This window comes from Tenebrio molitor, chromosome X (assembly GCF_963966145.1).
Source record: "Tenebrio molitor chromosome X, icTenMoli1.1, whole genome shotgun sequence".
In the NCBI taxonomy this organism is placed as follows: domain Eukaryota; kingdom Metazoa; phylum Arthropoda; class Insecta; order Coleoptera; family Tenebrionidae; genus Tenebrio; species Tenebrio molitor.
In genome coordinates this window covers 8,496,266-8,509,687 of record NC_091055.1, presented here as the reverse complement: position 1 = coordinate 8,509,687, position 13,422 = coordinate 8,496,266, and the positions used below count along the sequence as shown (strand labels likewise).

General features: G+C 34.1%; 1 protein-coding gene across 3 annotated transcripts in view; it reads right to left on the bottom strand.

The window, feature by feature from the left end:
• Ptp99A (Protein tyrosine phosphatase 99A) overlaps window positions 1–13,422 on the bottom strand; it is a 146,235-nt gene that overhangs the window by 19,606 nt on the left and 113,207 nt on the right. For all 3 annotated transcript variants that reach the window (XM_069060255.1, XM_069060254.1, XM_069060256.1), the window contains exon 4: window positions 8,826–9,007. In XM_069060255.1, the coding sequence (XP_068916356.1) occupies window positions 8,826–9,007 (182 nt within the window). The remainder of the gene's footprint in view (window positions 1–8,825; window positions 9,008–13,422) is intronic.

Below are 13,422 nucleotides of genomic sequence, written 5' to 3'. Positions count from 1 at the left end.
AATTTTCGATAAGCAGAATGTGTGAAAACTCAGTTCAGTTCAGTTTGATCAACTATCGAATGTCGGAGATTTTTTTGGGGATGATAATGGGAATATCATTGTGTGAGGATAAAAGAGAGTTTTTCGCCGGTCCTTGTGGTCAATAATCAGAATGATTCAGGCCTGCGAATGATAAATTTACAATTTTTTTGTGAATGAAAGATCTTCTGGCATATACGTTTTTTGTTGAATTCACGAAAAGAAACAGAAATAATCCTCATGAATACCTATTATCGTAAAATAAAAAGTAAGGGAATTATGTAGGATTGAGTGGGTATTTTTCACAATTTTTTCTTGTGTGTGCGTGCGCGCGTGTGTGTATGTGTGTGTTAATAAAAATTTAACCTATTGAAATTGATATTTGCAGTACAATAATGTATTGTTCAAAAGTGGAATAAATGCGGCCATTGTTTGTTAAAACCTGGAGTTTGTGAGAAGTGTTCGTTTCACAGATAAAATCGATTGGTACAGCTTGTGAGGAAATTAAAGATCCGTCGATCCATAAAATAAATCAATTGTGGCATGGGTTAAAAAGAGCGTTGTTTAAAATTAGATTAACAGGGGAAATATTTAGTAGGAATACACGCGAGACTCGGGACAGACACGCAGAACGTGGAAGGGTGGAAAAACGTAATAGGCTTTATTCTGTGGATGAGGTCCGTCGAAGTTGTTCCGGGGTGGATGGGTTTTCGTCTGGTCGGGCTGGAGGCCCCAGATGTCTGATCCGATTCTAATTGCGTCGATTCTGAAGTCGCTGGGGTGCCGTAGAGGCAAGATCGCGATCGTGGAAGGGTGTAGACCATTGGCCGCAGTAACACACATCAAACGTGCATCATCATAGATTAGATGAAATCTTCTCACAAAGACTTCACTTTATCATCGAATGGTTTAGAAAGCTAGCATTTGATAGTGTTACTTCGGATCTTGTTCAAAAGGATCACTTCAAAAGCGTTTTTCGACACGCCTTTAATCCGATCCGATCACTTAGATCGGGTTTCTTAGACGAGACAGAACTTTGTTCCCGAGTAAAATAAAGTCGGGATAATGTGCGGTCACTTTTTGCATCCCGCATCCCCCAGCCGGTGACCGGCGGGGTTGTTATCGCCTCACGTTACCGCGTTATGGTGCGTATTCATTTCCGACAACTTTATAAAGACAATAAAAAATGGACGAGCCCGCCCTAAATATAACCGCCGACACGGCCAAACTTTTACGAGTTCGTTTTTCATAATACGATTTAATGCATCCGAGGGAAGTAATGATGTTAAACCGAGGGAAAAGTTAGTAATAAAATGTAGATCGCTTTTTTCAAACTGCCGATTTTATTGATATTTAGGGATAGGGCTGAATCGATACACGTCATGGCCGAGGCTCGACTCCCAACACAATGCCAATCGAGCATTCCACCGTTACACTAACAGCACCAAAACCACCATCAACCATCATCAGCCACCACGCTGACTCGTCATAGTCCAACCACCGACGTCTGACTACCGTCACATGGCCCATAACGGCCATATGCTTTGTTGTTTCTGCATAATTTACTTCCGAATCTACTTATAAATATTCACCGCAAACACGTACACTCATAGCCAAAACAAACCCATTTCAACACCAATCAATCTCCCATAAATCCGCCACCCTTTGTTCAACCTACACTATAACATACATTCCACGGTCAATAACACGGATATTTCGCAAAATAGATTGTTTCCAGATTCTATAAAGATATCTACACGTATCTGCCGTTCGACTCCATGACGACCCGATACTAGATAGAACTATAAATGCCTTTCACTCTACCCTTTAATTTCCATCAATTTATAGGGTTTAATCGTCGCCACAACTTTGACGCATCGTCGTCGCAGGATTATCGTCGTCTCAGGATTATCACACGTTCCTTTCATACGAAATTTTTAACATTCCCTAAATATTTCTCACAATTAATCCTAATTAGTTTAAACATTTCTCTCTTGATCATTCATGATAAAATGTTTACATTTAGAAATTGATCAGGACAAGGAAAATACATATGTTTATTGAAAAAAATATATGAAAGTCCAAAAAATAATCAAAGAGTGAGCGTCATGGGTTATGTTAAAATTTTTCTCTTTTATACCAAACAAAGCACCGATTTGCTGCAAGTTTGATAAGGGTCCTACTCTTATTAATTAAATAAACAATAATTTATTCATAATATAATTATAACTGCTCCGGTTGCAACTTGGTTGAACTTTCCTTTGAGCTTTTCTTCTGGTAAGGATCAATTTGAGTATGACATAAAGAACTCTTCTGTATTGGGAACAATAAAGTTTGAAGCTTCACTTAAGGGTGAATTTAAAACGCAAAATGATTTTTGTTATATTTTTTGAGCATTTTCTATACCGAGTGAAACAAAAGTATCAAATAAACGCTGTAACTTTTTAATTTGTAAAATTATGAAAAAATGTTTAATATAAAAATTGTTTGGTTTATTATCATGCATGACGTTCAACAAAAATTGTCAACATTCTTGATATTGCATTTTATTACTAAGGCCCGGTTTCTGGAAACATTTTATTTGGTCAGTTAGTTACCTCTCCGATAAATACAAAAATCATGTAATGTGATTGGTCACTTTCTAGCGTTTCTATAGCAACGCTTGATTTAACCGGCCGTTAAGTTATCGGTCCGTTCTAGAAACCGGGCATTAGTAAGTTAATTTTATCACCTTTGTTTATTTTTTTTTTAAATTTTATTCTTTTTCCCCATAATGGCAAAACTGTATTTATGAATACAGAAAGATACGCTTGTTTGAAAATCACACAAAAAATGTATGGGTGCTATTTAAAAAACCAAAGTTGGTCGCCGTAGCAGCGAAACAAAAGAAGATAGGAACAAACTAGAAAGACCAGATGATGCAGGATAATACACCAATCAATATTTATATTAAACCTTTTTTCATAAATTGTCAAATTAAAAAGTTACAGCCAATATTTGATACTTTTGTTCCAGCCTGTATATTAATAGTCAAACTCCTATAGTTGCAGAATTTTTTGAATTTTTCTTAAACGCGTTTTTTAAGCTTATTATGTTCACATTTGAAATATCGATATTAGTCGATTTATTTATTGCATCACCACTGCTGATCTGTTTAATGTATTTATAAATGAACGTCGCCGAAACCGCTACCCAAAAAAATCCAATAATAACATGTCAAACGATGAAGAAAATCGTCAACAGAATATTAATGATATGAGCGATGATATGGAAAATAATGCTAATAGAAGTCGTTGCTACCTTTTTCAAGTTTCATATACAGCGTGTTAAAATACCACGCAGTGACGTGAGTTACTGAATGTTAGAACCGATCAAACATTTAAAAAGTGTTTTAAAGGAGAGAAAACTGATGTTAACAAACTTCCTGATACAAAAATGTTTTTTTATTTTAAGTTGTTTAATAAACGAGGTCGGGCCGACGATGGAATGTGAATCACCCTTGAAAATATTAATTAATTTTGAAAAGATCAATTTTTAAAACCAGGAGGGCTCGTGGTCAGGATTCTATTTCATTAATTTTGATTTTAATATTTTTGTTTATTTGAACGTTTTTTCGTCATAACGTGAAACCGTTGTTTAACAAAGTCGGAAAAAATGTTTTAAAATTTAATTAAACATGTTACTACTTTTGTTCAAATCAAGCAATGATGAGGTAATATAACTCTGGTGGAAACCGAGTTTGTGGTACTAACTGATTTCGGTCCTGTAACTCTTTTTCCAAATCTTTCCATAAGAAATTACCAGGAGTCAGATCAGGGATGTAAGGCGGTTGATTAATTTATTCAAACCCCGATTCCCGTACGACACGCAATTTGAGCTGAGTGAATCAGGCCACGGTAACGATATTCCTTTTCAAAGTGTACGTTCCATTTGCTTTATGGTTTCTCGCAGTTGAACAATTTATTTGGAAAAATATTTGCATTTGCTAGAAAAGTTTTGTAAATAGTCATTTATCAATACTCTCTCTCTCTCAGTTTAAAAATTCCGTCGCCATCAGTTTACCAGACTGAACCTTACACTTCTTTGGTGCCCTTACACCCCTCTTTATTCCTTATATCGAGGACCCTTGTTTAGATTCCAAATCATGCTGGTATATCCAGATTTTATTATCGGTTACGATGCACAAAATGTGGGTCCGCATTATCTGCACACAGTTGAAAATTTTTTTGTCAACATCCAACTCGGCATTCCGGGTAGAAGGGTGTCAATATTTTTAGTATACACCTGGTATTTATTTGGTATTTGTTAATGAGTACTGTTTTTTTTCGATTTTTTTAAATATTTTCATGTAGCTGCCGGAAACTTCGCTACTTGTTTCAAAAGTTTGGGTTTATTTTTTTAAGATTGTCAAAAATTGTGCCAGTTCCGAATAAGTACTGGGCAGTACCTCACTAGCGTCTGAACAAGGTATTTTGATACAGATCTATTGTTTGACCCGGTGAGGTCGAATGTTTTTGAATAAAGACTTGTTAATAATAATAACAATTTATTAACGTTTTACCAGCTCACTCCATTCGAGATCTGTACCTCAACCAGCACACTTCGAACGGAGTGAGCTGGTAAAACGTTAATAAATTGTTATTATTATTAACAAGTCTTTATTCAAAAACATTCGACCTCACCGGGTCAAACATCCATGTATTATTATAGTTACCACAGTGCAAGTGTACTATGCGTTTTTAATTATCGATATTCGAAAATGACCAAAGAAACAGATGAAATTTTATTGTGGTACTGCCAGTTCATGTGTGCATATCATCATAAGTCAGCAAGCATCAACGCGAGGTTCACTTTCCGTCGGACAGCCCTTGTATGTACAGGCTGATTTTGAAAGTTGTGCAGATATTTTAATCACGAGCTACTGGCTTCATGTAGAACTCGGAAAAAATGTTTAAAAAATTCTATGTCAAAAAATAAAATGACATTTATTTTTTGAGCTACAATTTTTTTTAATTGCTTTTAGTCTTCTACGTTGTCAAACAACCTTGTAAGTAAAATTTCGGCACATTTTAAAAATACACCCTGTATATCATATTTTATAAAACGTACACCAATGCGGTTTCCTTGTTTTAAAGCATATTTCCTATAGGTTACTTCGCATTGGCGTACATTTTATAAAACATGATATACAAGGGTGTATTTTTAAAATGTGCCGAAACTACGAAGTTGTAGGACAACGTAGAAAACTAAAAGCAATTAAAAAAAGTTGTAGTTCAAAAAATAAATTCATTTTATTTTTTGACAGAATTTTTTAAATATTTTTTCCGAGTTCTGCATGAAGTCAGTAGCTCGTGATTAAAATATCTCTACAAGTTTCAAAATCACTCTGTATGTACCATCTCTGTATATGCTACATGCCCACTAAACTTTTGTTAAAATCTAAAAATTCAACCCCTTCTCGGTTTAAAAATACACCCGCGGTCGGCTGTAAATTCACCGATATATTTGATTTGAAGGCCAACCCGGTAGGGGTTCGGTTTTACGATATGCAGCAAGTATAAAGCGAGTCAGAAGTAGAGGATTATCGATGAAAGTGTCTTCTGTTTTGTGACGGAATGTACTCGATTGTCCACACCATGACCTGCTATATTACAACCGAATAACCGGCCTGTTCAAAAGTGCAGTTTGAGTGATCCCCGCAGAGCGCTAGTGTACGGGCGCTTTTTGGGGATATTATTCATCCTAAGTTTTTGTTACCGAGAATTTTTCTTGTTGAAATGACATTTTGAATTTGAAGTAAAAAAACTCTTTGTTTTTTGCTGCTTTGAAATGAAATTCCTGAATATTTTCCTTGTTGTTTGTTGTTTTTGTGTTTAGTGTTGTTATTGTCCTTTGTTATATTGCGCATTGATTATTTTATTATTTAAGCATGAAGCGCCCGTTTTGTGGCGCCCTCATCGGCGGAAATTGGCTCTTTCTCGGAAACATTTTCATAAAGCATTTTTAATGAAATGAACAGGTCGTGGTCCACACACTTGTTATTTATATCGGGTATTTTTTTAAATTTCACCTCAAAGTAGGCGTTGAAGAGTCGATTGTGAACGCACTATACGGATTATGGATCACGGATCAGCTGTTTAAATCTTACGTTTTTACCGACGAGTGGTGCGTTCACAGTCGACTCTTCAATGCCTACTTTGAGGTGAAATTTTAAAAAACACCCGATACATACATATGGCAACTCTTTATTCGACCCTTTTTAGTTATAAATAGGTTGGTACTTTGGCCACCTTTTATACGCGGGTAGCAAAGAATAAACCGCCGGAATTATATTATAAAACAAATCAAAATCCACAATTCTCAGTATCCATCATTTTCACGTCACAGTAAATAAATACACCACCAACATGTAATAACATAAAACAAATGAAATATATTCTGCACAAAATTCAATGAAACATAAATGTGTAAGAATTTCTTATAGGAGTATTATTCTTTTGCCGCGCCAAAACCGCAGAAATATTTCTTCTGTTCAGATGGATTGAAATCAATACTCAAACAAAATAAAAATATAAACAACATTTCCTCGCGTATTTTTATGTTGTTTTGCAATAAGAAGTGATACATTTATGTTCAATTTATAAACGGTTAAATTTATAAAATAGTAAGGTATAACTTTTCACACGGCGTAATATCGAACGAATATCGAATGTTTTATTTGTAGCGCAGCAATATGTTACATCTGCACCAGATACAAACGTATTTTCCTGCGAGGAGTATCGTCTAATTATTATTATTGGTGTTTGGATAACAAGCAGGGGAAAAATAACGAAATGCAAACTTGCGTACATGTCAGTTTCGGCGAGTTACAATACATACAATGGTCTACCGATGCCTTCCAGGGAGCTGACAGTTCTTCGTTTTCCGCTTGTCTTAACCGACTGTTGGTGGTGTGTTTTCGGGTATTTGCTCGGGGGGTGGAAATGTTAAAGGCATAAAGTCGGAAATAGCGTTTAGTGAAACTACACTGCACTTTTCAACAATACATGACGACATTTCTTTTTTTTTAAACTACTCAACATATTTACCCCTAACGAAATTAATATTTTCGTATCTCGGCGTTTATGGTAATTTTTTAAAAATTATTTCGAGAGATACCAACCCCGAAAGACGATAATAATAATCGTTTGTTTGGTGTACTCATTTTTTTAAAGATAGCACTGTCCAAATTTTAAAATATCAGATGATTTCTTTACAGTCCCATTGGGTTGCAGTCGTTTAACGTACAGTCGGGGTGTTTGTTTCGCTTTCCAAGCTTTTACAATTTGACAAAGACTCAATTGAATTTAATCTAAACTAGTTTTGATACATTCTGGCCTTTGAGAGACCAGGTCTTTAAGGCAGCATCCGACTGCCATGTTTTATCCCTAATAACGGTCTGATCGAAAATGTCACGTTTTCAAATTGAACTTTTATTGTTGGTAATTTCACTCTAGGTTAAACGTAATTCGTTGGGTTTTTGCAACGAAAGAAATCGATTTTGTGGTTACCTAATTAGAAAACACATTAGGGCGTCATTAGTTGTGAATGATTTGTGACAGTGAGTGGCCATGGACATATACCTGGATTAAGAATGAGGGTAAATTTTAATGTATTCCGGAAATATTTGCTGAGAATTTAAACATTAGCCCGACGTGACCCAGCAATGAAGTGTCCATTTTTTATTTACTGGCGTGAAAAGATGGGGACATCTATAAATAATACATTTAATTTTCATTAGTTGGGGATGGGATTTCCAGGCGCACATCTATTATTAGAACCAAATACGTGTACTTACATTAGAAAATCGATTGGAATTTTTAAACACGTCATCGGTGTTTCTTCGTTTCCTCAAGAATAATATGTCGGATAAGAATATTTTTTCGGAATAATTTCATTATTCGTGGAAATTATTTTATCAACAGTTTTTTTTTCTTATTTTTAGGAACGGTATATTATTAACAACGTCACGACAGAATTTACAGGTTTTGTTTCTGTGATTTATTATGGCTTAACTTTTATGTAATAGTTCTGTTGTTTCCAGAGCAATTTTGAAGGTTACTGTCAAAATCCTCTTTATAAAAAAAAAAAACTGATTAACTAAAATTGATTCAGTTAAGGATTTTGTGAATGGCATGCACGGAAGGATTTATTTTGTAATTTTGTATAAGCTATTGCCACAAATAGTAATCTTCATGGAGGTCAACTTTAGGTTTAGGATATCCTTAATGACAACATAGTAGAGTTGTAATGACTTGTTTAGGAATTCGACCCTAAGACTGCATATTCAGACATTAGCCAAACAATGCAATATAACCAACTAAGGTGTCTATATTATGTTTAACGAGAGGGTCCAATAATTCCAGATAATTAAAAAGGGTTTTTTATGAACCGTTTTCGTCCATTCAATTTCCTAATTAGTCGGAATAATTAACAAAGAGCTATTGAACCTAACTTTCCTGCGGTTTGGCGAGAGTTTTGGGAATTTTAAGTGGACCGTCCTGTAACGATCTTTATTCAGCGAGGTATTTTTCTTTTTATGAAAAATCGTCGAGTGAAAATATCTGAAAAGATTTAAAATGTTTATCGGATGAAGCGTTTAGCGAGTGCTGTAATTAAGTTGTTTTTCAGAGATTTTATGATTTATTGTGCAATGTTGTTTGTTAAAGTGGATGAGTTAAGGTAGAAATGAACAATTTGGGAGGATCTCAACACATTCTTGGTGCTCGTTATAAAAGCAGTCGAGGGCAATTCCTGCTTGTGCTTACCCTCTCGCAGTGTAACCATGTAATAGGACTCTTTACTTGGGTGACTGGCCCCCATCGCATTCACTGCTACCACCCTGAAACTGTACACTGTGTAAGGGTGCAAGCTTGTAACTTGGTAACTGCTCTCGTTGTTCGGAGTAAGAATTCCATCTATCACATTCCATTCGCCATTCTCGCCAACCCTGAAATGAAAACAATCCCATAAAAATCTTTTACTTGTTAAATGAACAATTTTATTTTTTCTGTCAATAGCAATTCGATACAGAATCCTGCTGCTACAGATAAACGAAATAACAAGACGGTTTAATCTATTCGGTTTATTGACAGGCCACTTGAAAAAGTAATAAAAATTTAAATCTGAGAAATATTAAAATAAACTGTATTCTACATTAACGTATATATTCGTCACGGTTAAAAAAAAAATGTATTTTTCGTGTTCTTTTATTGGTTACATTTATTCTGTCGATATATTTTGAGTAGTGTTGTACAAAATTACCTAAGATAAAGCAAGTGGTGGTTTGATTATTATTATTGAAAGTTAGAAGCAGCTGCCCCAACAATCGTAATCAGATGGTGGGTTTTTCTCATGATTCATGAAAGGGTTCTTGAACGTTGCCTCGGGAAGAAAAGTGTGCCATTGTAAATTTGGCATCAATGCATTTTTAATAAATGCGGAGTTTGCAGCGCTGTTTCGATACAAAACGCTTTTTCGTTTGTTCCGATTTCATAATGATATATTTCAGTGCAATAGTTGGAATACATTGCCCGTGATTTAAACCAAGCCATACAACCAAAACGTAGTGATAAACTACTGCGAATTAATTGTCGCTTTTTTTGCAACAAGCAAGTTCATTTGATTAAATTTTCAAACAGTAAAAAAACATGTTTTCCAGTTGTTTTCGCATGTGAAAAACAAATATGTACCGTCTATGAACTGAACGTCAAATATTATACCGAATTCATACTTGTAAGTAATCTCATTATAAACTAGCAAATTAATGTCTCGAGGAGAAAGATTGAATTTTTCATTTTTCTTGTTCCAACTGCATTTTGGGGTTGCAAGGAGAGGTTGGTCAATGTGTAGCATGGAAAAGAGTTTGTGGTAAAAAGTGATTATTGGATCGCACAGCCCTCGACAAGGAGCTTAAAATCTTAATCTACTAATTACAACCAGTATCTTCTTTTCTCTTTTACTTTTATCACTACTTCTTAGACTACTGCGGTGGCACATTTACATTTTTTCACCATTATAAAAATTTATACTCGATTTTTCTAATCTCCTATACATAAATAACTTTTTCAACGTAATTAATTTGAAAGCTTTATAAAACCATCAGGACAAATGTAGCCATATCCGATTCAAGAACAATTGCAAAAACGAAATATAACTACTGTATTTCTTTTGTCTCCACAAGTGTTCATTATAATACAAAAACATTTTTACGTAACAAAATTACCGACAATTTTCACGGTTACAGAAAACAATTTTCACATCCGTCATTTTTTATAACGCTACGAGTGATCTAATGGCTCAGCCTTTCATCTGTTCCGAATATGAAATACTTGTGTACGGAAGATTCTCCTTTATTCTTTATTTTTATTTCCTCCTCTGAAATATTCAGACTGAAAATATTGTTTTATAAAAAAGAGGAATTTCCTAATCTTTTTATTTGATAAGATTTTATTTGAAGGTAATTAATTAATTGAAAAAATAATATAGCGTGTAAATGGCTTTTTCTTTAAATATTGGTTAAAGAAATTTACCGGATGTGCTTAAAAAGGGCATCTTCCTTTCCTCGACGAGAAAGAGCTTTATTAATTCTCTTTAGTAACTCATTAGGAAAAAAAAGAAGTAAGGAGTTTATTAATGATATCGTTATTCTTTGTTCTCATATTAAAAGGTAGTAATCTTATTATTTTTATGCCCCTTTTAAAACACAATTAAAACGTAAATTGTACAGGAAATGTTTTGTTTTCGTCAAGTAAATGAAAAAAATAACAGAACTTTTTAAAAGGCCATTGAAGGCTTAATGAAACTGTTCGCTTCCGATATCAAATACAATGGCTCGGAACGTAATAAAAGTGCTATTCAATATGATCTCAATTAAGAGTTTTTATTTAGAAAAATGCGAATTATGAATTATGGAGCGACGCATTTACTACACATCAGCAAATGTAAAGAAATTTTTTAACAACAATTCATTGTTTGTTGTGTGCACTGAAGTAATGTGGAACATTTGTTTGTGAAAAACCAAACACTAATATCGCCTAACACGTGTATTATTTTATTGTATTAGTGTAGTGTTTGTAAAACAAGCTGCGCTCCAGTTTCGTATAAAAATTCCTGGTTACATTTTTAGGTTGTTGCAGAATAACCGCAATGAAAAGCAGATAATAGGGAAGTAAGGTATAAAACAAACACTAAAAATGTAACATTTTAAAGTGAAAACATTTGTTTATATCGAGTTCCATTTTGCTTGTAACGGTCAAGTGGTAAATGAAAAATGATTTTTTTGAGATCATCTTGACCAAACTGAACGTTGTGAATGATACATTCGTATCAACGTTTTCACTTCTGACAACTATTCGACAATTCAAACTGTTTATTTTGTGTTCAAACATAATCAAAGTTGAAAATTTGCTAGTTTAGAACACCGCAAGTTCTGTTTACGTTTAACGAAATAAAGTGCCACAAAATATGTTGACTATGCTAATCTATAATTTTCGTTATCGTATATAATTTAAGAAAAAATTGTTTTTTGATGTCTTAAGAAAGATGAATGTCGCTGTCAAGGGACGAGGCCTGTATATGAATAATAATTTTATAACTCGGCTGAAAAAAGTCGAGGAAGGTATAAATTTTGATTATTTTTGAATGGTTCATAAATGATGATTGCTCTTGAATGTGCAAAACGGTGAGAAGAACATTAACTGTAGAAGGTTTTGTTATTTTTTTCATGGGGCTTTTATTGTTATTATTATACATTAAATTAATGCTGTTAAAATGTTGGCAGCTGCTTGATAATATAAACTTAACAAAAATGTACAATTTAAAAATATAGGACAAGATTGCAATTTATTTTAGTTTTGTTATCGAGAAAGGATTTTGACTTTGTTTTGTTACATTTAACAGCGAGTTTATTATTATCCGATGTAAGTATGTATGTATTTTTATCAAACATGATTTATTTTATGACGTTTTTAAATATTAGTCTTTGATATAATGAAAAACTGAATGGTCAACTTATCGATTCGGTTTATTAAATTTGAAATTTCTTATTCATTTTGATTATGAAGGCGGCCCCAACCGATGTTTACAGAAAGCTTCAATAAAGTAATAATTAATTTATGCTCAGCATATTTCCAAGTTCATGCTCCTTCTTTATATTAAAATACTACACCCTAAGTGTATGCGCTCAGTAATTTGAATGAATTGGCCGGTTTTCAACTGAGTGCAATTATTGGTTCGCGTGGAGGATCTTTATTATTTAGAGAAATTGGTATTCGTGTTGGCCGAAAAGCGACAACCACAACGAGACGTTGATACTAGATCTGACTAATAACCACGAAAGTTGATAGTTTTATATCAACATTTTTTTACGTTCACCGCAATGTTAATAAAAATGAACTATCTCACCTCCACCCGGCGGCACGGCAATTTTGCCGGAGTACATACACTATTACGGATATTACTATCAAGTAATAGTGCAGTGCCTATCAACATAATTACCGGCGTCTTGCCTCCGCATGTTGACTTTGTTGTGTATTATGTTCTGTGTCAATGTTAAGGAACTTCCTCACGATGTGACATGAGTATAATAATATACCTTTTATGGTGTTTATTTTAACAATAGATTTGTTTTTTTTTGTGTAATTTATAATAGAGCGTTTTTGAGCCCGGATCTGCACCTGAGCTGTCATCAATCGAAGATGCCTGCAACGTCAGCAATTACCGGAACCTTGTGTAAAATTTGAAGAGCTTTCAGCGCCATGAACGATTTTCATTGTGTTGCCCTCCTCGCGATTTAAATTTTTTAGAACAAAGGGAAGTCGAGATCCTGTTACAAATTTATATTTAAATATTAAAAAAAAATCCTGCACTTAGCTAAGATATTTTTTATCCGAACTGCGAGGGTGTTGAAAATAAATATCATCCTGAAGCTGTCACACAGTCTAAATTTATCCCAAGAAAATGAAATTTTGTTCACATTTAACTTAGAAATTGGGTTAGTGATGTATATACATATAGTGGGTCTACATCGTATTTCTGACAAAGACGTTTGTAGAAAATTGACTAAATTAGAATTGCGTTCAATGTTAAGACTCTCATGTGCAGAAGATGCTACTCGGTAGTAAATTTATTGCCGAGTGAATACAATGCATAAGTTCAATTCAAGTCGTTTATTATATATCAACTATCAACATTATTTAAATGGGTTTGGTAGCAAATTGCGTGGAAATGGGATGGATTTTCGTACTAATGAAAAATCGAGCCAGTCAAGGCAGAAAAAGTGAATTTCATCCAGAAAGCGTTGTGGATAACCGTTTCATTACTAGTCTTGAACGACCGAGACCTCGCATGTGATCTAGCCATTTT